The sequence below is a fragment of the Phycodurus eques genome, chromosome 8 (genome assembly GCF_024500275.1).
Source record: "Phycodurus eques isolate BA_2022a chromosome 8, UOR_Pequ_1.1, whole genome shotgun sequence".
In the NCBI taxonomy this organism is placed as follows: Eukaryota; Metazoa; Chordata; class Actinopteri; order Syngnathiformes; family Syngnathidae; genus Phycodurus; species Phycodurus eques.
In genome coordinates this window covers 25492928-25518599 of record NC_084532.1, presented here as the reverse complement: position 1 = coordinate 25518599, position 25672 = coordinate 25492928, and the positions used below count along the sequence as shown (strand labels likewise).

Sequence of the window (25672 nt, the reverse complement as noted above, 5' to 3'; positions counted from 1 at the left end):
GCATTGACGCACGAAATCACAAACTTTACATTCTATTTATTTATGTTATTAAGCACAATACTGTGGAGTGCTATTTTTTTTATTTAAAAAAAATTGACATGACCATTTTTTAAAATAATAAACTAAAAAAAAAAGCAAGTTTTAGTGTTACTGAGTAAAAAGAATGAAAATATTTTGTTTTTCTGCAATACAGTAATCCCTCGTTTATTGTGAAGGTTAGGTTCCGGACACCCTTCCCCCCCCCCCCCCCCCCCACCACCCACCCTCCACCCCACAGTAGGTGAAATCTGCAAAGTAATCCCCGTTATTTATACATATTTTAAAGCTGTATAAACCTCTCCAGACTCTTATTAATCTTTCCCGACACTCCTATTAACCTCTACCACTCTAACATACAATTATAAACACTTTCTATACTCTTAAACCACCTTCCAAACTTCTAAAAATACACTAATGCACAGTAGAATTATACACTATTTAGATTTTATTCTTTGTAATGTGTTTTGTAATTATTATTATTATTATAAATTCTTTTTTTTTTTACAGTTTTGATGTTTTAGGCCAGGACACGTTGATTCCCCACCGCAAATACAGCATACACTCAAAATCCTGCCATATGGTGAATGTGTGTGTGTGTGTGGGGGGGGGGGGGGGGGGGGTGTTCTGAAATACATTGAATCCGCAATAGGTGAACCGCAATATAGCGAGGGAAGACTACTCTGGAAGGTGCAAGAAGTGGGGCATTCAGAGTGGGGAAAAGGGGGAGCGATTGAGTGGGTGGGTGTGCGGGGAGGGGGTCTCATTTCCTGAGAGTGACTTTACTTGGAGCCAGATGATGACTTTGCTTAGGGGAGGGAGGAAGAGGAGGAGGCAGGACTCGCAAGTTGGACCCACTCACAGGTCGTCCTCGCTCAGTCACACAGTGGACGTGGACACACACACACACACACACTCACACACACGCTCCCTGGACTATTAAGCGCCTTTTTGGAGTCAACTTTTTTTTTTTTTTTTTTTTTTTGCGCTGTGGATGTACTCACTCTGACGGATTGTAACGAGAGGATTACGCAAGGTAAATTGAAAGTGAAGAAGGGAAGCAGCGCGCGCTCTCTCTCTCTCTCTCTCTTTGTCGGGGCTTCCTTCGTTAAAATAGTGCGGTTGATATACATGTGATGCAAATGCGTTTATCTAGTTGCAAGTTAAGAGTGTATTTGGCTATATGGTGCCCCCCCGCCCCACCCCACCGCCACCCCACGCACACGCACACCGCTGGAGGTGAGGCGCACCCGGCTGGACAGAAGCTCCGCGCAGCTGGAGGTATCACCTCAAAAGTCCTGGAAGTCATTCTGATCCACCGGTGGGATTCTTTTTTTTCCTCCCCCCCCTCACACCTCCCACTTTGGAATTTCACTGCAGCTTGTTTTGTTTCCTGTGGAATGCGAGGAATTAATTAATTAAACAAAACAAAAAGCGGGGGTAAGCATCATTTGGGGAAGATTGGACTGTGCACGACAAACGGACTGTAGGCTACTTCATAAACATTTTTTTTTGCATGTATTTTGAGTCAATCTAGCAATTGTCGTGCGTGTCTGCGTGGAAAATGGGGGACAAAAATGGATAAAGTCGTGTTTACACGGAAAATGAGCGCAAGCAACAAACTTGCGCACTTTTACGCATTGCGTGCAAGCTCGGGGATCATTGCACAGACAAGGAGCGCTTTCAATCCAGCTGGCCGTGCAAAAACGGATCTACAGAATTACATTTTTGTAAAAAAATATATATATATAACTCGAATATACGCGTAGAAATACGCATTAACGAAAAAGGCAACGAATTAGCATCCCCCGCCCCCCACCTCACATTAACGTATGCAGCGACTCAAAAACCTAAAAAACAAACATTCAAACATGACTCAAAAATAAAAAATAAAAATGTATTTAGGGGTTAAACTCGTACTGCCTTGCAGAAAATGACTGGACCCCTAAATGTGACCTCAACTGCAAAACAACCTTTTTTTCCCCCCCTGCTTAAACTGACCAAGCATGTCAAAAAAGACACAAAGAAAAACAAACGTCAAATTAACCAAAAAGGTTACAAATAATCACGTAGACAATCAGGTATTATCAATCAGCAGCAGTTTGACATGTAAAAAAAAAAAAAAAAAAAAGAGCAGGAGCAATTAACTTTTCAGTGGGGGAAACGGGAACGATGGAGGGTGAGGGGCGAGAAGAGGGGGGATTTTACAATAGGTGGGGTATGTCTCCCTCTAGCGGTGGTCTCGTGAACTACAACAGCCGGATGATTAAGCCACTGACTGAAAGCAAAAAAAGAGGGGAGGGGGGGGGGGGGGGTGAGTTTATGAAAAGGAGAAGCAGAAGGGGGAAAAGTACGCACACTCTGTACTTAACTAGAAGTACTCGTGTGAAATGTTACTTTGGTAGAAGTACTTACGACAACAGAAAATGCAGCAAAATAGTTTCCTTCTTTTATTAACTTGCGTATTTATTTGAACTTGCAAATTTCCCGATTGTGCGACTAATAAATGGTATCTTATCATAGTGCTTACACTGTGATGAAAAATGCTTATGTATTGAACTGACAAAAAAATGCTAAATTAGTTCATAAAAACTGAAAAAAATAAATAAATAAACCTTACTAGCTGTATGTTTTTTTTCTTCATCAGATTCAACAGAGACTTTTTGAGCACCGGAAGCTTTTGGTTTTTAGGCTGGCACAAGAAACAACGCATTCGCCACGAATCATTCATCGAGCCGACAACCCAAAAAAATCTTAAAACCACAGATGAGGAATATCTTGCTTCTCCGATATGTTGCGTCATTTTCTTCGTCTTCTTGACGTCGTGTCGTCATCCGGAGGTTGGAAAAGTAATGGGCTTCTTTTGACCAAATAATAAGAGGTAGAAAGTACAGATATCTGTTTTCAAAAAGTTAAAAGTCGTCAGAAAACTAAATACTTAACTCCTCATCGGTACTGCACATTAAGAAAGCAAATAAGCCGTTTTCAGGACCATAGATGCCAACTCAACATGTTTCTTTGAAGGAATCAAATGTAGTTCACATTTTCTGCAATGTTTCCAAGCAGTGAAAAACAAAAACAGTAATGGGGGTGTGGGGAGAGGAAAAAAAAAAAAAAAAAAAAAAGGGGTTTGTAACCATCCGAATATATCAAGAATCCAATATCCGCAAACCTCAAAACTGCACGTCTTCGAAGAAAGAAAAACTGTTTTGTCATTATTTGCCCTCTGGGGATTGCAGCGACTCTCAATTTGCCGAACGTGTACCACTCATGATACATGGTCTCCCTCTAGTGGCACCCGAAAGAATTGCTGAATGAAATGTTCAAACTGTGCATAATGTTCCAACGTGTTTTTTTTCATTAATCCAGTCCAGTACATTTGTTAAGTACAGTTCAGTTCTATTTAACATTTTTTTTTTAGTACAATACATTTGCATTCAATCTTTTGGAACTGTCTGTTTTCAAACATTTTGGTACATTATCATTGAGTCATTTAAGTACACTTTCTCTTACTTGTTAATATTCAAACTGTGCATAATGTCACAGTGGCTTACAATAATGTTTCATATACTGTTTAGAAAAACAGCTTCGTTTTTCCCCCGGTGCTATTTGGTGTAAAAAGTTCGACAATCGCGGTTTTAAATGCTTATTGTATAAATATGCTCTCAATATACATCTCATCGATTGATTGAGGCTAGTATTGAAAAATGATTGATTGTAATTATAACTGCCCCCGCCCAAAACATTTGATTATTATCATTATTATTATTTTGGTATTTGTCAGTTAAACGTTAAGTAGAGTAACAAAGTATTTGCGACTGGAAACAAAGTGTCAGGATGTTTTTGTACTTAGTAATAGAATATTTGTACTTAGTAACAAAATATTTGTAGTAACTAAGTATTACACTGATGAAAACAGACAATTATGACATGGTAATAGTTTTAATTGGGGAATTTCAAGATTTAAAATGTTTTTTTCTCCACATGTCCCAGAACGTCCATAAACATGGATGGTTCCAGAACATTCCGTGTGTTCTTTGGGTCCATCATGGCGCTGGCCATCACAGGTATGTAACAATTTGATTTCACAGTTCCAAACTTTGAGTGTTCCAACCAGGTATCGGTATCAGGTCGATATCGACCTGATTGCAAGGTACTTCAAGCAAAAAAATAACAACAACAACAACAAAAATCTGGTATGGAGTAAGTCCTCCTCGCCAGTAGTTGGCGCTACACTGCGGCAGTTTGACACATCGGCGAATCTTCACGTGCGTCGGAAAGAAATTATTCTGTTAATTGAAATTGTATGTATACAAAGTACCAGTGATATCGGTACTCGGTATGGGTAATTGTGAGTACTCAAGACTGAATACTGGTATCAGTCCGACAAAAAGTGATATGGAACATGTCTAGTTGAAACTAAAGCGACAATGTTGATGTCGCAGTTAAGTGCAGGCTGCCGCCACCCACCATCATCTCCGACGAGACCGAGTTCGCCTTGCGGCCGGATTCGGTGTTCAACATCAGCTGCACCGGCAAAGGCGCCGTCGTCTGGGCCGAGCCTCTCCCCCGGAATACGTTCGTGTTGCCGGGCTACATGACGGCCACGCTGTTCATCTACAACGCCACCGTGGCTAACACGGGCTACTACGTTTGCGTCAACGAGGATTTGGCGGAAAACCCGGCGGCGGGCGACCCGGAAGTGGAGCACAAAGCTGAGATTTATGTTTTTGTTCCAGGTGTGTTTCATTTTTTATTTACATTTTATGTTTTTCATTTTGGAGTCAACATGTTGGACTACACATAAATACTGTAATATAGCTAATATAATTATATAAATAAGACTTTATTGTTTGTGATAAAATTTGACAAAATGTCACCAATTTGTTTAGAAGGGGCGGAGCTAGGACAAAGATTCTGAATTTCTGAAAAGTTTGAATTTCCCTTTTGTTAACATCGGTGAGAGGGCATTTATTTTTTATTTGAGTGTTTTCTTCCCTTTTTAATATCCCAATAGAGTGCTTCCCCCCCGGTGTTTCATTATTTGGGTTAACTTTGTTTCCACTGAAAGAGAGGGTATTTATTTTATGTTTCAAATTTATTTTTGTCTTCCAGTTTTGTTAACGTTGCGTCAGAGGGCATTTATTTAATATTTTTCAATGTATATTTCATTTCTTTTGCTTTTATGAACACTGCAAGACAGGAAATGTATCCAACTTTTTTACCCCGTCATTTCCCGAAAGAATGCTTAGCTCTTGTCAACAAAATTTGGTCACATGCAGAATGTGTTTATAGTATTTAATACCAAGGCAGTACAATTTGGTGCAGAGGTCTGGAATTTCCAAACTAATTTACGAGTTTGTTTATTATTGAGGTTGTGGTTAGTTAATTTGTCAAAATGGAGCATTATTAACTTTAATACAGCTCGTGTGCATGTGTACCTAACCAAATGTCCCGTGAGTCTGTGTCATGACGAACCGACAAACCAAACAAAATGTTAAATTGTCCCTTTTTTTGCACGCCCAGACCCCCAGGTTCCTTTCGTCCCGGAGACCCCCGCCAACCTGATCGTCGCCATGGACGCCATGGCAGTGTCCATCTCCTGCCGCGTGTCTGACCCCCACTCCCACGTTACTCTGCGGAGCGTCCCCGGCGGAGAGAAGATGTCCGCTTTCTACGACAACAAGCTGGGCTTCTTCGGAAGCCTCCCCGCAGGCCAGTACCAGTGTGAGACCAGCGTTGAGGGGCGAGTGCTCACCAGCGCCATCTACACTGTCAAATACGACGGTAAGTCGACTCTAAATTTGGTTCATGGCCATAATTGTCGATAAATTAATGCTGTCGACTGTGTGGGATGCTTGTTGTTCGTATATTAAGGGCAATTGAGTCAAAATGGAGCGCACTACTTGGCTGCAACCAGCAGAGGCGCTGTTGATTCGGTATCGACCAGACTAAAGAAGTCAACACAACGTCGCCTGTGGGAAGTTAAGCTACATCCACGCAGGCTATCGACTATAGCGCGAACGACTCCGTATCGTTATTCCAGTCAATACGACAAACAGGAGTTCGGAACATTTAGAGAGAGATACTGCCATCTCATTAGAAACTCTAGTTTGAAATTAAGTAATCAGTTAATTGAGCGTACATTTTCCAGATAGTCAAGCAGTTGCCTGTTCCGTAATAAGATTTTGAATGGTGTGAAATTTCAAACTATTAAGTGAGTCCGGATAAAATCTGGATTACATTTTTGCAAAAATGATCACACTTTGAAACAAAATTATTTCATTTTAAATGTCATGATTTCAGTGTTTTTCACCGATGATAAATCGTATACCTAACAGATGAACTATTAGCATTAAATATTCTGTTTACTCTTTCAATACGAGTCTCGAAACAGGAGTTCAGAACATTTAGAGATCCATCCCTTTAAAAAACATTTTCAAGCTAATCGTTATTTCTTCATACTCAAGCAAAGAAATTTAGTCAATTGCCTATCGCGAAAAAATATTCTACATAAAAATGTAATGTGTAATTGGACTGCTGAACGTACAACCCCAATTCCAATTAATTATTCCAATTACTGGTATTTTCCTGCCTTTTTCGGCATTGCTGTTCTGTGTAAACATAATTGACACGGATTGTAAGTACAACCCCAATTCCAATGAAGTTGGGACATTGTGTTAAACATAAATAAAAACAGAATACAATGATTTGCAAATCATGTTCGACCTATATTTAATTGAATACACTACAAAGACAAGTTATTTAATGTTCAAACTGATAAAATTTATTGTTTTTAGCAAATAATCATTAACTTGGAATTTTATGACTGCAAGACGTTCCAAAAAAGCTGGGACAGGCTCATGTTTACCACTGTGTTACATCACCTTTTCTTTTAACAACATTCAATAAACGTTTGGGAACTGAGGACACTAATTGTTGAAGCTTTGTAGGTGGAATTCTTTCCCATTCTTGCTTGATGTACAGCTTCAGCTGTTCAACAGTCCGGGGTCTCCGTTGTCGTATTTTACGCTTCATAATGCGCCACACATTTTCAATGGGGGACAGGTCTGGACTGCAGGCAGGCCAGCCTAGTACCCGCACTCTTTTACTATGAAGCCACGCTGTTGTAACACGTGCAGAATGTGGTTTGGCATTGTCTTGGTGAAATAAGCAGTGGCGTCCATGAAAAAGACGTTGCTTGGATGGCAGCATATATTTCTCCAAAACCCGTATGTACTTTTCAGCATTAACAGTGCCTTCACTGGTGTGTAAGTTACCCATGCTATTGCACTAAAACAGCCCCATACCATCACAGATCCTGGCTTTTGAACTTTGTGTCCATAACAGTCCGGATGGTTCTTTTCCTCTTTGGCCCGGAGGACACGACGTCCACAATTTCCAAAAACTATTTGAAATGTGGACTCGTCGGACCACAGAACCCTTTTCCACTTTGCATCAGTCCATCTTAGATGAGCTTGGGCCCAGAGAAGCCGGCGGCGTTTCTGGGTGTTGGTGATGAATGGCTTTTGCTTTGCATAGTAGAGTTTCAAGTTACACTTACGGATGTAGCGCCCAACTGTATTTACTGACATTGGTTTTCTGAAGTGTTCCTGAGCCCGTGTGGTGATATCCTTTACACATTGATGTCTGTTTTTGATGCAGTGCCGCCTGAGGGATCGAAGGTCACGGGCATTCAATGTTGGTTTTCAGCCTTGCCGCTTACATGCAATGCTTTCTTCACATTCTCTGAACCTTTTGGACCGTAGATGATTAAATCCCTAAATTCCTTGCAATTGTACGTTGAGGAATATTGTCCTTAAAGTGTTCGACTATTTTCTAATGCACTTGTTCACAAAGAGGTGAACCTCGCCCCATCTTTATTTGTGAATGACTGAGCAATTCAGGGAAGCTCCTTCTACACCCAATCATGGCACCCACCTGTTCCCAATTAGCCCGTTCACCTGTGGGATGTTCCAAACAGGTGTTTGATGAGCTCAACTTTCTCAGTCTTTTTTGCCACCTGTCCCAGCTTTTTTGGAACGTGTTGCAGTCGTAAAATTCTAAGTTCATAATTATTTGCTAAAAACAATCAAGTTTATCAGTTTGAAAATTAAATATATTTGTAGTGTATTCAATTAAATATAAGTTGAACATGATTTGCAAATCATTGCATTCTGTTTTTATTTATGTTTAACACAACGTCCCAACTTCATTGGAATTGTACAATCTGGCTCAAACCTGGAATGCCAAAGTATCACTGATATGTTGTAATATTTCTTCAGTCAATACGAGAAGCACATAAATAAGTGTTCCGAACATTCTTCCATCCCATAAAAAAATTGTATCTTAAAAAAAATTAACGTGAAATTGGATTAAAATCTGCAATGTGGATAAAATCTGGATTAAAATTGCACAATACCCCCTTTTAAACACAGTAATTTTTGTTTCAATGGGACACGATTGAAGATATGATAAATGGTAGTTTGAAACATGAATCATTTTTCATAATGATGTCATCAGTGTACATCAAGGACGCTGTCCAAGATGAAATGGGAACATGCTAAATAATGTACTTAAAGTAAGGGCAAGCACTCACCCAGCGCACTGTATTTGAAATGAGAGCACTGCCGGCTGATCTCACTGCATGAGAGCCATTATATTAGGTCATTATCACAATGGGGGAAATGACCAAACAGGCCTGTTTTTACTCATTCAGTGCATGTGTGTGCTGTCAGCGCTTAATGATAAATGACTTGATGTGCTCAAGTGGTCAGAAGATGCTCTAACTGTTTGCCTGTCTTCTGTTTTTTCCAGTCGAGGCGGAGGACTTTGACGTGCACGTAAAAGTCAGCACGGAGGCCTTGAGGGCGGGTCAGCCCCTCAACATCACGTGCGTGGCCCCTGTCGGCTCCGCCTTTCAGCAGCAGTGGCTCCACCCCAAAACACAGGCGAGCTGGTTTGCATTTTTTGTCTCATAAGATCGAAAACCTTCAGGCTTTGCTCCGCGTCCATCTTGTGCTCTATTTCCCTTCAAACTGCGGGTTACGCCTCTGTGTTGTTGTCCTCCTCAGGAGCGCAGAGTCTCAAATTAGCCAAGCGTTGGTTTTGGCTCTCCTTTTAGCAGGCTCTAAGCAAACGCCTTAAGAAAAACAGAAGCCGGCCAACGGATGTTCTTGTGTGTTTACGATGAAGACATCGGCGCTAACTGTTCATGTGTAACAGTCACGGGAAAGTCCGAGTGCAGGACAAATGGCCCGGGAGAAGGAAGAAGTTCAATGTGTTGTAAATCCTTTGACCCCCCCCCCCCCCCCCTCCATCTTCAGACTTGTAGGGCAGATGTTGTCTTGCTCACGACAGCGAGGGTTTGGTGTTCTTCTTGTGCAGACTGGTTTAATCTCAACAGCACATTGTAGGATCATGAGCTCGGGGGTTCCCCTGAGCTCTTTTCCAGTGAGTTAGTTTCTTTTAACTTCATGTTTTAGACTCCGTCGTGATTCATCTGTCACCGTCTATCAAGTGTTTTAACCATTAGCCGCTACTGTAAACTTCAGTCCTCGGAATAATTCCTAATTTGCTATGTTCTTGTAGGCTGTCAATGCAGTTCAGAAGAAACAGATTTTCCCCGACAGGGTCGTCTACACCCTGGAAATCCAACGAGCCAGCCCTCAGGATGGCGGCACCTACGAGTGCTCTGTCACCCATCATGTCAGTGGAAAGGTCCGGGTGAGCACCGTGGCTGTCACCATCTTCGGTAAGACCCTTTGCCCCATCGTGGTGCTTGCAAGTCGTTTTCTCGGGGGGATGTGGAGGTTTACCTCTGTGTTCAACATCAGACTCGTTTATGTGATGGCTTCAGCAGATGTGCGCCAGACCCTCTCCTTCGCCACAGTTCCTTCCCAGCCACCTCTGAATTGTCCCCTTTTAACCACTTTCCCCCCCATTCTCTGCAGAAGAGAGTTCCTTTGTGGCCCTGGACCACAGCGGGATCCTAGCGACTGAGTTTGTCAGCCTTCTGGAGGAGACCGAGTTCACCATCCTCATTGATGCATCCCCCTCGCCCAAAGTGACTTGGCAGCGAGATGGCAAGGACATACCAGAGAGTTACTACACTCTCACCGAAACGAGCCACCTCCAAGGCAACCGGTAAGAAAATACTGTTTGGTCCATCCATCCATCCATCCAAACATGGAACAAGTTAACTTGGCCTAAAGTAAAGCTTGCCAGTATGTTTCTGACAATTTGCTGCCCAAAAAGGCCTCTCATAAACATGTCATAATATACAGTATCTCCAAACAAGCACTGAGGAGTTCTGTGCCAGACTATCTTGGCTTGGCCATGATCCCAGAGGCTTTAGGCTCCGTTTGGCTCCAGCCAAGCACTTAACCACCTGCAGAGCTACATTGTTGATTTTTTATTTTTTTTTCATGCAGATCAAATAAACCACCTGAGCTCTAAGAGCTCTGGCTGATGCGTGCTGTTATGTTTGGACGGATCCAAGCTTTTTTTTCATTTTTTTTTTATTTTTTAATGGCACATCTGTTTTTAGGCTTTGTGCTGAACTAAAATAACCACTAGCCGGATCTAGTGAAAATGTAAAGATTTCAATATTTAAACTTAATTACACGAATACCAAGACATTGGCATTCACTCTGCTGTTGCGCATCTGGAAAATATTTTAAATTTTTTTCGTAGTATTTAAACAGGTTAAAATCAATCACAGACACTGCATGTTGCATGTTTTCTGGGCATTGCCATGATATCGCTGACAAAGGCATGTGTTAATCGATCTTGTGGCAGGTACCAGAGCATTCTGACATTGCGGCAACCTCTGGAAAGAGACAGTGGGATCTACACCATCACGGCTGTGAGTGGCTCTCGCACGGCCCAGTTCTCTTTCGCTCTCAAAGTCAAAGGTAAGACCGTTAAGGTAAACCAGCAACTAAGAGTTACAACGATTACAACAAAAACTTTACTTAGGGTTTGGAATGCATCTATATGTGGACTGGGAAGGGGGGCGGTATTGCGGGATAGTGATTAGGACATCTGCCTCACAGTTTAGAGGTTAGGGGTTCAAATCTCGGGTCCTGCCTTCCTGTGAGGAAGTGAGGTCCTGCCTCTATCCTTAAAGTCAGCTGGGACAGACTCCAGCTCACTACCGACCCTAATGAGGACAAGCAGTAGAGAAAATGGATGGATAGATGCACTGGAGAAGCTAGTGCTACAACCTGGGAGAAGGAGTGTGATGAGTAGCTAAGAGGATGAGATGTTCCAGGACAGCATAGGGATAGTGAGACAGGCAGTGTGTGGTGGGGATGGCTCTGCATTACCAAATACCCCTGTAAAGAATTTGAATGCAAATACGAGGACCGTCCAGAAGTTTCCATAATCGGAACGGCTGTGTAAACCAATTAGAGTGGCCCGACACCAAGCGACGACATCAGATTTTAAGAATTGCGAAGAATTTGAGTGCAAATGCAAGGACAATACAGGAAATTGCATAATCTTAAAGACTGTGTAAAATAAATTACAGTGACTCAACACCAAGCGACATAATCTATTTTTTGATTCCTGTTTTTCCCTTCAGCCTCCACTGCCTTGACCTTCCCGCCATCCTCGGGCCCGGTGCTGCTGCCACAGATGGAGGAGATGGTGGTGACTTTACACGCTCCCTTCACGCTGACCTGCCGGGGCGAAGCGAGACTGGCCTGGGACGTGCCGCTCGACGTGCCTGAGGAGACACGGGAAGACAACAGTGGTCTGTTTGTCACTACCATCACAGTGGACCAAGCCTTGGCCATGCATACGGGCTTCTACACTTGCTTCTACAGCCAAAACGTCACTGACGAGGTGGAGGAGAGCAGCATCTACGTCTACGTGCCAGGTCTGCTCCGCACAGCATCTCTTTGGCATTTTGGTCGTTCCGTTCCTTACCTGGTCTGAGCGACTCTTCTTTTTTTTATCAGATCCTGATGTTCCTTTTGTTCCATCACCGGTGCCCTTCGGGAATCATGTCCTGTCCGGCCACGAGGAGATGGAGATTCAGTGTAGAGTGTCTGATCCCAGCGCTAATGTGACCCTGCTTAACGTGGACAGCCAACAACCAGTCCCAAGTGTCTATGACAACAAGAGAGGCGCCCTAGGGGTGTTCACCGCCGGAACATACGTCTGCAAGGCTGTCATAAATGGAGTAGTCCACTACAGTGAAGAGTACATCGTCCATGGCTGGACTGGTGTGTATTTAGAAGGCTCGGGGGAGCAAATCAGCCCTTCAGCTGCAGGTTTGACCTTCTTAATTGTTCCATGTCAGGTGGTGGCGCTCTGCACGTTGACCTGGCCGCCAAACGGACCGCTCTGTTGGTCGGTGACCCCATAACAGTCACATGTTTGGCTCGCGGGTCAGAAATCCTGGAGGACCACTGGAAATACCCCGGCAAAGTGGTAAGTGCTGTAAAACAAGTTGCGGTCAAGTCATCAAATGTAACGGCGGATCTGAAGTGCGTACTTTGCGCTCGGCAGGCTAACCGTGCCATGAAGACAGTGCAGGAGAATAAGCGGGATCAGGAGATTCTTTACACCCTGACCATCCCACAAGCCTCAGCCAAAGACAGCGGCATCTACGCCTGCTCCATCACTGACATCATGAGTAATGAGAGCCAAACCAAACAACTAGCCATCACAGTTTATGGTATAAAAATACTCAGTGTTGTAATTTGCAAGAGGCACTGTTAAGCACTCGTAAAAGCATCTCATAAACTGCTGGCCTCTGTTCCTGAACAGAACATGAGTTTCTGTTTCTGCGGCCGGAGTTTGGCAGCCAGGAATCAGCAGAGCTGGATGAGGTCCGTGAGTTCAGGGCCGAAATCGACTCGTTCCCCGGCGCTCGGGTCACCTGGCTCAAAGACGGCCTCCCGCTGAGCGACGTTACTGCCGAGATCTCCGCCAGTGTGCGTCAGGTCAGCGAGACCAGGTGAGACTCTCATTCTGACTCCACTAATTAGAATGGCTCATGTTCAATGTAACATTCCAGCAATGTGGGCTGTCATTATGCTTGAGAGTGAACCTCAGCTTATGGTCTTGTTTTTCTGTGTAGGTACTCAGGCGTCCTAACCCTGATCCGTGCGAAGGAGGAGGACAGTGGGAACTACACCATGAGAGTGGAGAATGGAAACCAAACTCACAGTGTCAGCTTTAACCTCAAAGTCAAAGGTCAGCAAAAGGAATGCCCAAACCCCTCTTAGTGTGATTTTAATGTTATCACCTTCCTGCACTATCAGGCCTTTAGAGGTGTTATCTCACATACTTGTGACTCTTCCAGTCCCTGCAGTTATTGTGGACCTAATGGACATCCACCACGGGTCAGCCTCGGGCCAGTCTGTGGTGTGCATCGCCGGGGGACAGCCCACTCCGGAAGTAGAGTGGTTCATCTGTAAAAACATAAAACAGTAAGCCCCCATCGCTTTGGAATTCAACCTGGAAGACTTGGGATGTTTCAGTATGTTGTCTCTTGTTCAGCTGTGCCAACGACTCGTCATACTGGGTGCCGCTCCCCGCCAACTCCACGGACGTCGAGGTCGAGTCGCACGTGGACGAGGACAACAACCTGGAGAGCCAGGTCCTGTTTGGCCATCTGCAGAACACGTTAGCGGTGCGCTGCTTGGCTCGCAACGAAATGGCCGCCGTCAGCCGGGAAGTGAAGCTTGTGTCCAGCGGTACGAATAAACACCATTTTCACATCCTCGGACTTCTGATGTTGTCAAGTCCCTTCCGCTTCCTGTACGACAGGGCTAGTAAAGTCTGTGTCAAAGCAGTTGTTCAGATCCCAGCCTGGTTTTGACAGCTAATGCAGTTGTTAAACCACATGGTCCTTCCACATGAGCTTGATAACCTACAATCAGTAAACTCCTCCCCTTGTTTCCAGAATAGCTTATGACCCGAGTAATGAAAACAGCCTTTAAGTGCCTCTTAAGGCCTAATGGATTTTTCTCATGTCACATCTCATCAAAGTAATCATACGTGTCATCAGTAAATGCGTTTCACCCCCGACTGTCATCCCGAACAGGCCCTCACCGGGAGCTGACTGTAGCTGCTGCCGTGCTGGTGCTGCTGGTCATTGTCATCATCTCACTCATTGTCTTGGTTGTTATCTGGAAACAGGTACTAAAGTCATTAATTCATTCTCGTGTATTCATCAGACCATCTACTAGTTTGCAGCTCTCCCCATCAAATTCCATCACCCGTGAAAGCCTAACAAGCGGTGATGTGTTTTCAGAAACCACGCTACGAGATCCGCTGGAGGGTGATCGAGTCTGTGAGCCCTGACGGTCACGAGTACATCTATGTGGACCCCATGCAGCTGCCCTACGATTCCAGATGGGAGTTCCCACGCGACAGGCTTGTGCTGGGTGAGCCACGAGGCGCATCGCCACTATTTGTAAAAAAATTGTAGGACACCTTGACAGTACACCTACGAAGAAGTGACAATGTACAGAAATATAGATTCAGTAAATCCTCTTGGAAGACATTCGACTATTTTATTGCATTCCTCCAGATGATCCTCTGTTTTTGCATTTGGTTGTGCCAGAACAGAAAAGGGCCTTTCTACAAAGTTGGAAGTATACAATTGTGTCCAGGACTTTTGTCCGTATAGTGTAACAGTTTGTGCCCAGTGATACAGCATCACAGATGATAAAGCAGAGACATCCAGTCTGTGTTTGTGCGCATGTTCTAGCTTGATAGCTGACCTTGTGACTTTGTCCCCAGGTCGTATCCTGGGTTCTGGAGCCTTTGGGAAGGTTGTAGAGGGCACCGCCTATGGACTCAGTCGCTCCCAACCTGTCATGAAAGTGGCGGTGAAGATGTTAAAGCGTGAGTTAACCTAGTTTCTATCTAATTCAAAAACCAAAAAATCTGGTTAGCTCAAACTGAAGATATCAAAGCATAGAAGTCATTGGGGTTGTTCTTGGGAGTAACTAAGTTGCCTTCTTGTAGCCACGGCCCGATCCAGCGAGAAGCAAGCCCTGATGTCAGAACTGAAGATCATGACTCACCTCGGACCTCATCTCAACATCGTTAACCTCCTGGGAGCATGCACCAAGTCAGGTAGAGATGTCAAGATGAGGGTTCAAATGAAAACCCTTCAGAGCTGTGAATTGAGTGGAATCATAACAGGCTTTTGTGGAAATTTTTGAGGGTTGCCATCTTGTCCATCCATGCCTGTTTTTAACAAGATTAGATTAGTCCACCGGCTGACTTTTTATCTGCCATTTCCTTCCCAGGCCCAATCTACATTATCACTGAATACTGCTTCTATGGTGATCTGGTCAACTATTTGCACAAGAATAGAGAAAGCTTCCTGAGCCTGAGCCCAGAGAAACAGAAGAAAGACTTGGACATCTTTGGAATCAACCCAGCAGACGAGAGCAGCAGAAGGTAGGGCTTGGCTGGGTTACTTGAATGTAATTTATTTATCAGAAGTGAGTCAGACACTCGCAAAACCACGTAATATTGATTTATTCCATTTCTTTACACACATACACACACACTCCCCCAAAAGCGGAGATCAGTAACTGTATCTCCAGTCTCCCCCGCGAGTTGAGGAGATTGTCTGGCGTCTCCACCAAATCAAATCGCAGACCTTAAGTGGTCTCGGCTTTCACGCTAACATCATTGTGACGGAGTTACAGTACAGCTGTCAATCCCAATGCGGCCAATCAGCAGCCATCTCTCCCATCTGAGGGTCGACGGATGACTCACAGTGGCTGCTCCTCACGGTGACCACAATGTTTTCTAAATGTGGCGCTTGCGTTAGCCTCGACCGCCAAACCCAGCCGCAGGCGCATGCCGACATCAAGGAATGGTTTGCGCACCCGAGAGATACGTGAATACGATGCAGAAGTGTCAAAAGGGAACAACAAAACCACTGAATAAATTAAACAATGACAGGACAGCTGGTTCAACTATAGGTTAAAGTAACCCAAGAACTGTAACCTTAAACTGGGAACAGTAACTTTAGCCCAGATGCTAGCTTGAAAATACTGTAGTTTGGAATAAAGATTGCCTGATCATTTCAGTGTGCAGAAAAATTCCAACAAGCACTGCACACAATTCTGAACACTTAGCGCAGATGCTAGCACTAATAAAATAAGGCTCTCAATATTATAAATCATTTAATTAAGAGTTTCAATTATGCTATTCTCCTTATTACAAACCAGTGTACCATCCAAATTACTTAAAGCTTATATTTTTTGACAAACCTGAATTGTTGCTTTATATAAGCAAAACAGCAAGAATGTAGTCGGTTGATGGAGGGATGGCTGACTTAGCATTAGCATATAAATGCTAAAAAAAATAACACTTAGAATGATTGCTAACAGCAACCAGGGACTAGTGCATTCTTCCGAGAAGTTGGAAAAGCCCCACTTGGCGCTTAGGAAGTCAAAACTCAAAACGTTCAGATCAAAACATTGACAGAAAACATTGCTGACGGCCACAAAAAGCTAGTGTTAGCTTCCTTGGTGAATACAGCAAGTGAATTCTCCTTTTTACCGAATTTTTAGAATACATCGTCACATGACACAAGAGGCCATATGTTCAGTTACTGCCGTACATGCTGTTTTATATTTTGTCGGCTGAGATAGATTTCAGCTCCCTGCAACAATGTTTAGGATAAGAGGTATAGAAAGTGGATAAATGGGTGGACTATAACCAATATATACAGATAAATCTTTTTTTTTTTTTTTTTTTTGTTTTAAATCCTTGTACGACCGGGTACACAGAATTGCGTTGAATCTCCAACGTCAGAAATTCCCCACCCTTTTCTGGAATGCAACAATCGATTACAGTCAACGCAGGCTGGTGAACTCGGCCTTGACACTGGTACCTCGTCTTTGCCCACAGCTATGTGATCCTGTCTTTTGAGAGCAAAGGCGACTACATGGACATGAAGCAGGCGGACACCACTCAGCAGTACGTGCCCATGCTGGAGATGCCCAACACCTCCAAATATTCCGACATCCAACGCTCGGACTACGACCACCCTCCCTCCCAGAAAGGCTCGAGCGGTGAGTGCATTTCTTGGTGTGGCTCATTTTTGCCCTCTGCCCTCTGTTGTCGGTCCACGTTTGCTCGGCTTGTTAGTCCAAGGGTACACCCTTCTTGGAATTTAGGATGGGTAAAGCCCTGTAATTACGTGGAGGGGAGAGGATAATTGCAGAACGTGCGTATTATTGCCCAGTTTCTCCCTGCCATTAACCAAAGCCAGGTCGGCACAGCCAGCGCTATATTTACGACGAGTACTTTTTTGTGTGTGTTGCTGTCTCAAGCAGAAATGGAAAGGGACAACCTGCTGTCGGACGACGTGGACGAGGGTCTCAGCACGACGGACCTGCTCAGCTTCACCTACCAGGTGGCCAAGGGCATGGAGTTCTTGGCTTCCAAAAATGTGAGTGTGGACTCTGGTATAGTGCAAAAACTGGGCTTAAAAAAAAAAAAAAAGAATGAATTAAGTCAGCATAGCAAGCCTAAAAAAAAAAAACCCTGCCGATGTCTTCAAACTACTGTATGTATACTAATTACACTACACCTATAGAATTATGATATTTTTTATTGTAAGGAAAACCTTCTCATAACCAGTAATAAAATCTCAATAACAAGTCATAATCCCTTATTGGAAATGTTAATGTCCAAAAAACATTTTCCTCTGTTGTAACTCGTTGATTTTCAAAAACATAGTACAGTGGTGCCTTAAGATACAAGTGACCCAACTTAAGAGTTTTTGGAATACATTGGATTTTATGTTTTGAACGTGAATGACATCATCACTGAATTTCAACCAGCAGGAGGCTGACTGCTCGTGCTCAAAAACGAGAAAAAAAACCAAGTTCGAAACAAGTGAAATACACTGAAACTGCCCTGTAAGAAGAATTATCTTGGCATACAAATCACCAAGCACATTTTGCCTTGATTTAAGACATTTCATCTTAGCTTGTTAGATTGTAGTTTTTGATGCGTATTCCCTAACTGTTCAGATTGTTGTGTGACGACAGCCCAAAGCATTCGAGCGAGCGTTGTCTGATAACCAGTTGCAGGCGAACTCGCTCAAAAGCGAAGCCGAAAGCCGAATATAGCAGCAGCACAGCCAGTCTAGAATTACCAAGCCAGCCTCCCAGCTTCATAGTTATTATCCCTAAATAAAATAAGTGGTCACATCCATCCATTCCACTGGCATGTTTATACAGGGATCATGCTGTGTGAGGCATTATTGTATTATCATTAAACATGAACTGGGTTTTAATGCAGAAATAGAAGTCCTGGGAAGCAAAGGAACGAGGAAAGGCCGCTAATTTGGTTGTTCTTTTTCGCAGTGCGTGCACCGCGACCTCGCCGCCAGGAACGTTCTCCTCTCTCAGGGCAAGATTGTGAAGATCTGCGACTTCGGGCTGGCCAGAGACATCATGCACGACAATAACTACGTGTCCAAAGGCAGCGTAAGTCTGCAAAATGTTAGCTGGCTTTCTCTTAAGATCTTCCCTCGTAAGACACGTTTCTCCCGCTGTAGACCTTCCTTCCTGTCAAGTGGATGGCGCCGGAGAGCATCTTCGACAACATGTACACCACCCTGAGCGACGTTTGGTCTTACGGGATCCTCCTTTGGGAGATATTTTCCTTAGGTGAGCCAACCTGCATATGCTAACGCTAAATATGCGAGCAAACAGGGATGGCCAGGTGGCATTCTGGCTACAACCAACTACAAAATTAATTCCTTGACCATGGCTAACTTATTGACCTTGGATGCTCCACCAAAATGTTTGAGGAAGACTGGTTGAGAATTTTGACAAAGGCCGAAGAGAAGCGTGTTCCGATTTACATCCATTTCGGTCATTTTGGGTTCAATAGCCATTAACATCGCTACAATTCCGGCTTTGATATGATCAAATTCAAAAACAATCTATGAAGCGACACTCTCTAAAAAGAGAAAGACTGCTACAATCAGATCTTGTTTATTTTTGCTCCACGCAAAGATGGGACTGACATCGATTCATAATCCTTGAAAGTATGTAGTGTACGTTCAAAAAATAGTAACTGGGGAGAGAAGTATGGAGCGATTTCACCTTTGACGTCATATATTGTGTGTCCCTCTTGGAATGAAAATACATTCGGAAATCAATACGTTTCTTGCTTTGGCATTACCAAATTCAAAATGAAGATAGAAAGATACAATCCCCCCCCCCCCCCCCCTCCCCCCCAAAAAAACCCAAAAACGCGCAGACTACAATCAGATCCTCAGATTGTATGATGTCTTTTGGTTTCCCGTGAAGGTGGAACCCCGTATCCCGGCATGGTGGTTGACTCGAACTTCTACAACAAGATCAAGAGTGGATACAGGATGTCCAAGCCGGAGCATGCGCCTCATGACGTGTACGTCAAAGGGTTCCCTTCTGACCTTTGACCGCCAACGCTGCGATTACAAGCTCAGCCGACACTGTTTTTATTTTTTATTTTTTCTTCGCAGCTACGAGCTGATGATGAAGTGCTGGAACAGCGAGCCGGAGAAGAGGCCTTCCTTCTTGGGTTTGAGTGACACCGTATCATCTCTGCTGCCTTCCAGCTACAAAAGAGTGAGTCCCCCCTCGCGACCTTTCAGACCCTCACTGACGCTTGTTGTTCCATCTGCTTTCTGACGTAGCGCCTTTTATTTTTGACCCTGTGCTTCGACCTGCGCATTCTCCTCATGCCATCTTTCCCCAGAGGCTTTAATCGCGCTTGCCTTTGTTTTCGAAGTGTATTGCTAAGCCGTGAGTCTCAGGGTACATAGACACAAAAGCAACAACCTTGTGAAAACCGAGTGTACGGTTCATGTAAAGACGTCGTCGAAACAATCGCGCGAAGCTCATCGGACTTTTAGCGGCATTTCAACTGGCTCTTCAGTTGAAGCCAAAGAAATGACCTCCATAGTTTTGCTTTCATTGCATAATCATTCGGACTGTTCAAAGTGTTACTGTTGCATAGTTGCACTGTTAACTTGCTTTTTCTTAAAAAGACAAACGTGGTGTTGTTCTTTCCTAAATAGAAAATAAACAATTGATGTTGCACTTTACTAAAAAGAAAGCAAACTACTAATGTTGCACTTTCCTAAAATGAAAATACTGTACTGAGATTCACATCATATTAGATCTAAAATAAACTGTCATAAAGTGTGCATAGTTAGACGTGTGACAGCTACCACAGTGATATTAGACATTTGTGTATCATAACAGAAAATGATAAACTGCGATATTTGTTCCTACTCCTTTGTGTAAATGCCCCCTAAATCTTCTCCAAAAGTAGCACTTTGCCAGTGTAAAAGTCCCTTCAACCTCCGCTACCTACAAGTGATTACAGTGAAACAGCACCAGTTGGTGGGCTTCTCTTGGCCCCACAGACCCACCCCGTGTCCTCACCGCAACCACCCACACCCTTAATTACCCCGTTAAAGTCCGCACCGCACATGCTACATCAAAACAGCTTCCTTCTCAGACGTTTAACAGTTCGGGGGGGGGGGGGGGGGGGGGGGGGGGGGGGGGGGGGGGGGGGGGGGGGGGGCGGCAAACTCTCGGGATGGCGCCATCTAGCTGTGATCGTATGATCCTGCTGCCACAGACACAATACTTTTATGTAAATATAAAAAATATTGGTGTAAATTTGTAAATCTGAAGAAAGAGCAACATGACGGCGACGGGACGTTGTGCTCCGGACGCTGAAGCAGGAGTTCACAACATTCAACATTATTTTCGAAAAAGGTTTTAAAAAGAATAAATAATCGGTTAATTGTTAATTTTCTCAAAGGCTATCAAGGAAATGTAGTCAAATTCCCATCAGGGGTGGGATCAAATATTGTAATGTATCGTATGGTTGTCTCTGATGATGCACTACTGATATCAATATGATGGATATCGATACTATGAACGCTATGATACATTTGGACCTATTATGATGTGAATATCAGATTTCACAAAGTATTTTGATTACTGCTCCGTCAATTATCCCGGCGATGATATTGTATCGTGAGTTACACTTCCCCACAGACAAACATTGCAAACTGCCACATTTCGCTACTTGTCGCTCGCTAATCGAAAGCCTCTTGCGTCCGATCGCAGCATTACGAGAGGGTCAACCGCGACTTCTTGAAGAGCGACCACCCCGCCGTGACGCGGGTGTGCGTGGAAAGCGACGACGCGTACATCGGGATCGCCGACAAGAACCAGGGCAAGCTGAAGGACCGGGAGAGCGGCTTCGACGAGCAGCGGCTCAGCTCCGACAGCGGCTACATCATCCCCCTCCCCGACCTGGACCCCATGTCCGACGACGAATACGGAAAGAGGAACAGACACAGGTACTGCAATGGGCGATTCTGTGATCTGGGAACTGGTTTTGCGGTTAGGGTGTTAGGTTAAGGGTAAAGTGAGGTGTTAGGATTAAGAATGAAGGTTTGTGGTTCGGGTTAGGTTAGGATTAGCCTGTTAAGGTTAGGTTGTATTTTTTTCACTAAAATATAGTTGAACTTTTGTGAAATAAAGTTTTCTTTTGCAAAAACATATTTTTTTGCTAAAAAAAAAAATAATTATGGGAAGACTAAAGTCTTATGTTTTTGTAAAACATTTTGTTGGATTTTTGCCAAAATAAAGTCATGTTTCAGCAGAAAATAGAGTCAGATTTTTGCAAAGGTATGTCTGATGACTGCATAAAATAAAGTCCTATGTTTTATCGTAAAAAATGAAGTCAGATTTTGGTGAAAAATGAAATCATGTTTCAGAGGAAAATGGAATCATAGTTTTGCTTAAAAAAAATCTGATTATCACAAAAAATAAAGTCATGTTTTTGTAAAAAAAAAAAAGATTAAGTCGGATTTTTGCAAACATAAAGTCTTGTTTCAGTGGAAAATTGAGTCAGACTTTTACAAAAATAAACAATTCAAAGATTATTGCAAAAAATTAAGTCCTGTGTTTTTGTAAAAAAAAAAAAAAGAGTTGCAGTCTCACAAAAAATAGTCATAGTTTAGTAGAAAATAAGAGTATATATAAAATAGTCACTTTTTTGCTGAAAATAAATTCACATTTTGTCAAAAAATAAAGTATTGTGCAAAAAAAGTCAGATTTTTCAACATCATCATATTTTTGTTAAAAATTAAAATTTTGAAAATAAATAGTCATACAGGTATTTTGCAAAAAATGGTCAGATTTTTTAGAAAAATATCAGCTTTGGGGAAATAATAAACAATTTGGAATCGTAATAAACTACTTAATGTAATTTTACAAGAATCTTAGCTTCAATGTTTTGTCACATCAATGCCATAGTTTCTTTTTTTTTTTAATTAGCATTCCGTTTCTTATTTGCTACTCTTGCTATGCATTCTGAGACGTGTACTATCAGCAGCCACCCAGTTTGCAAATTATTTTTTGTGATAATTGTATTGTACATCTCTTGTTAAAAAACAAACAAACAAAAAAAACAATCTTACACAATATCATTACTTCTATCACTACAGTGAATTTATTGTGGGGGATCCATTTCAGACCCACCTGCAACACGTGAAAATCTGTGATATAGAGACGATATACTTTTTTAATTCTTATAGTTTTACCTCTACCACACACTTTAAACTCATTTCAACTTGTTAAAACTAACTTTTTAAAGTATTCCTGAGTGTCTGTTCTCACTCTCTCGCTCGCACAGTCCTCCAAATTTTAGGCAAAGCGTACTTGCTTCAAGCTGTTTAATTTGTCACTCCCAGCTGAAGTTTACTGTAAAACTGACACATAAGACAAAAGAGAATTTCACGTTCTGTATTTAAACACCAAAATGTTCAACCAAATCATATAGCGAAAGTCTGCTAGCTCAATGCTAACATATAATGCCAAATGCCATAGACTAGCTAACGAAAATGAGGGCAAGTGTTACAGTAATTCTAAACCTTCGTCTCTCCTTGCAGTTCGCAGACGTCCGAGGAGAGCGCCATCGAGACGGGCTCCAGCAGCTCCACGTTCGTCAAGCGCGAGGGCGAAACCCTGGAGGACATCACGCTTCTGGATGAGATGTGTCTGGACTGTAGCGACCTGGGCGAGGACAGCTTCCTGTGACGTCACCATCGAGGGAGGAAAGAGGGAGTCGGGGAGGTTGCGGAGTAAAAAACAACCTGCCGATCAACCAAACACTCCAGCTGTCTTGCCCAAAGTCAACACCCCCCCCCCCACCCCCCACCCCTAGTGGAGGACAAACCACTCGGACTTTACCTCTCTTGGGACAGCTGCCCTCTTTTGGGCTGGAGGACCGAGTGACAAGGAAAATGACTTTTTCAGTTGAAGAGCTTTATTTCTCGGGCATTCCTTTAATTTCAAGAAGGGAAGGATGAGCAGCTTTAAACCAACCGCCCCTCAGGACACGTTTAACCACTACATCATCTGGTCCAGTCCAGGTGGACCCCCTTGAACCCCCCCCCCCCCCCCCCCATCTACATACTGTAGCACCTGATGCTGGCACAATCAGTCGCAATACTAGAGCACAAAAATCTGTGCACATGCATTATATTAACGTGACAACATGAGGGCTGAATATGCGTTTATTTTTTTTACGTCGCCGTTATGTACACATGTATTATTTGTGAATATCGAGTAGATAGATAGCGTGAATGGATTGGACCTTGGACTAGTTAAAAAAAAATGGAGCTCATAAAGGAGTGTGATTGTACTGTAAATAGCACCAGAGCTTTTTTTTTTTTTTTTTTATATAAAGAGAGAATACATGGAAAATCATATTTTTAATACTAGCACATATTAAGCTTCCAGGACAGCAGGTAATAAAATAAATACAGTGACCCCCCTGCGTATTTGTGGTTCGGCATTCGCAAATTTGCTGAAATATCTGAAACTGTTTGCAGTGAGTTGAAGAGCTTCATCTAGACATAAGTAGTCATTTGGTGCCATTGTGTGGCCTCTATAGCCAATTACTGTATAGTTTAAACCTTTTTGAGGGTGGCTAATTCCTCTCAGAGTCTCACCAATCAAACACCAAATAAACTCAATGTGTTCATTGTTGTTGCATGTTGTCCCCCCAGCTGCACCACTGCCTGTTTTCTGTCAACTGTGACGTCTTTGGCAATCAAATGTTGCACTTTCAATTGTTTTTGTTTGATATCCCCCCCCCCCCCCCCCCCCCAGGCTGACGGTACGGTGTCTGCGTCATATTCTTAACAGCTAATCACCCAAATATGATGGTTTACTACTAGCATCGTTGTACATTCAGATGATTTACAGTATATATTGCAATAAATGGTTTATAATGTGGAAGAAAATGATTATTCTTGAACTGAGAACAATAATATATTGGTGCATTTAATCTATATGGGCCACAATGTGAAAAATATAATTTAAAAAAATAGTACAGTAGCGACTAGGGATGGGCATTCGACTAAATATAGATCATATGAGTAAGATCAACATTTTTGCCGATTTTCTGACATGGATGTCCCATTTCTTAATAAAGGGAAGGAAATTTAAAAGTATTTCTTACATCCAATTGATTCATCAATTAATTGAAAAAGTAAAAAGTCATAAGAAAAATAAACATTCAAGTTAAACACAGATGAAAAGTTGTACTTATGTAGAAGTATTTGTTCTTTGTTCCTGCACTTAAGCAGGATTAAATGTGTGTACTTCCATTATTTGGCAATGTCTCAGCGAAACAAAAGCGAAAACTGTCACAGGTGCAATTTAAGGGGCTGACGCTAGGGGGCACTACTGAAAAACGACCACACTCAGCTTTGGCGGACATGTTTGGAGACGTTTCTCCTCTTGAACTGCTCCATGCAGAGAGAGGAAAATTTGTCAGAAGGTGTAAACTATGCTATCACTTTTTGGCGCAATCAACCACATGGTGGCGCTGTCATCGAGACCCAAAAGTTTGATGTGCTTGAAATTTCTCACACAGGCCCACCTCAAATGTGACTATACCGAAACCAAGACAAGACCAAGACTTTTGGGAGTCGAGACCAAGACCGAGACAAGCCGAGACTGAGCCACGACCAAGACCATAAAAATAAATGTAATAAATCATGACAAGGTTGAATTTTGTTTTGGAAACATTTGTCAGCCAAAAACGCTGTTTGCAACTCTTTAGAAGCGCAAAAGGCAAAAATCTCAAATCTTCAATTTTTTCCAACAACATTTTTGCAAAAATACATTTATCTATGTATTTAAAAATGAAATGCGAGTATAAAGCTAGTTTACGACCGCTGCTAACAGTACGAAGAGTGAAAAAATAGCCAATTTACCGTAGTTGATTTGGCATAAGGTACAGCGCGGGTATAATAATGTTAAATAAAGCCAATTTAAAGTGGAATTAAAACATCTTTCGAGAAATATTAATGTCAGAAACTAGATTAGCTGGTGCTACATATGGTAAACGTTAGCTTACCTGTGTTTATCACCTGCGTTAGTAACGTTGAAGGTATTTGTTGTTTTACTATGCGCTTCTCCTTATCATCACAGTAATGAAGTCGAAGAACAGCAGATCAACGCCGGACCAAGACGTTCGGGAGTGCGAGACCTTTTAAATGCGGTCTCGACTGATGCAACACTACTTGGTCAGTGCTTCTGCCTCA

At 42.8% G+C, this 25672-nt stretch overlaps 1 protein-coding gene and 1 long non-coding RNA gene across 3 annotated transcripts; one reads left to right on the top strand and one right to left on the bottom strand.

The window, feature by feature from the left end:
- Positions 1-859: 859 nt before the first annotated feature.
- Positions 860-24102, top strand: pdgfra (platelet-derived growth factor receptor, alpha polypeptide). 2 transcript variants are annotated; one of them, XM_061683730.1, is made up of 29 exons: positions 860-1072; positions 4030-4103; positions 4482-4775; positions 5563-5823; positions 8854-8987; positions 9628-9790; positions 9990-10182; positions 10837-10952; positions 11624-11920; positions 12003-12269; positions 12347-12477; positions 12556-12724; positions 12817-13006; positions 13130-13245; positions 13355-13481; positions 13552-13748; positions 14099-14193; positions 14309-14441; positions 14800-14904; positions 15028-15138; positions 15315-15468; positions 16936-17099; positions 17364-17479; positions 18402-18524; positions 18596-18707; positions 19356-19455; positions 19550-19655; positions 21174-21409; positions 23006-24102. In XM_061683730.1, exons 2-29 carry the CDS (start codon positions 4043-4045, stop codon positions 23151-23153), a joined length of 4419 nt encoding a protein of 1472 aa, XP_061539714.1. In that variant the 5' UTR covers positions 860-1072; positions 4030-4042; the 3' UTR covers positions 23154-24102. The 2 variants fall into 2 exon arrangements, with proteins under 2 accessions (XP_061539714.1, XP_061539715.1); XM_061683731.1 differs by lacking the exon at positions 860-1072 and adding an exon at positions 1162-1476.
- LOC133406250 (uncharacterized) lies at positions 14082-25672 on the bottom strand. Its single transcript, XR_009769044.1, has 3 exons — positions 25486-25672; positions 14781-14871; positions 14082-14183 (listed from the first exon to the last, which is right to left on the bottom strand). It is a non-coding gene; the product is annotated as an uncharacterized LOC133406250 (long non-coding RNA).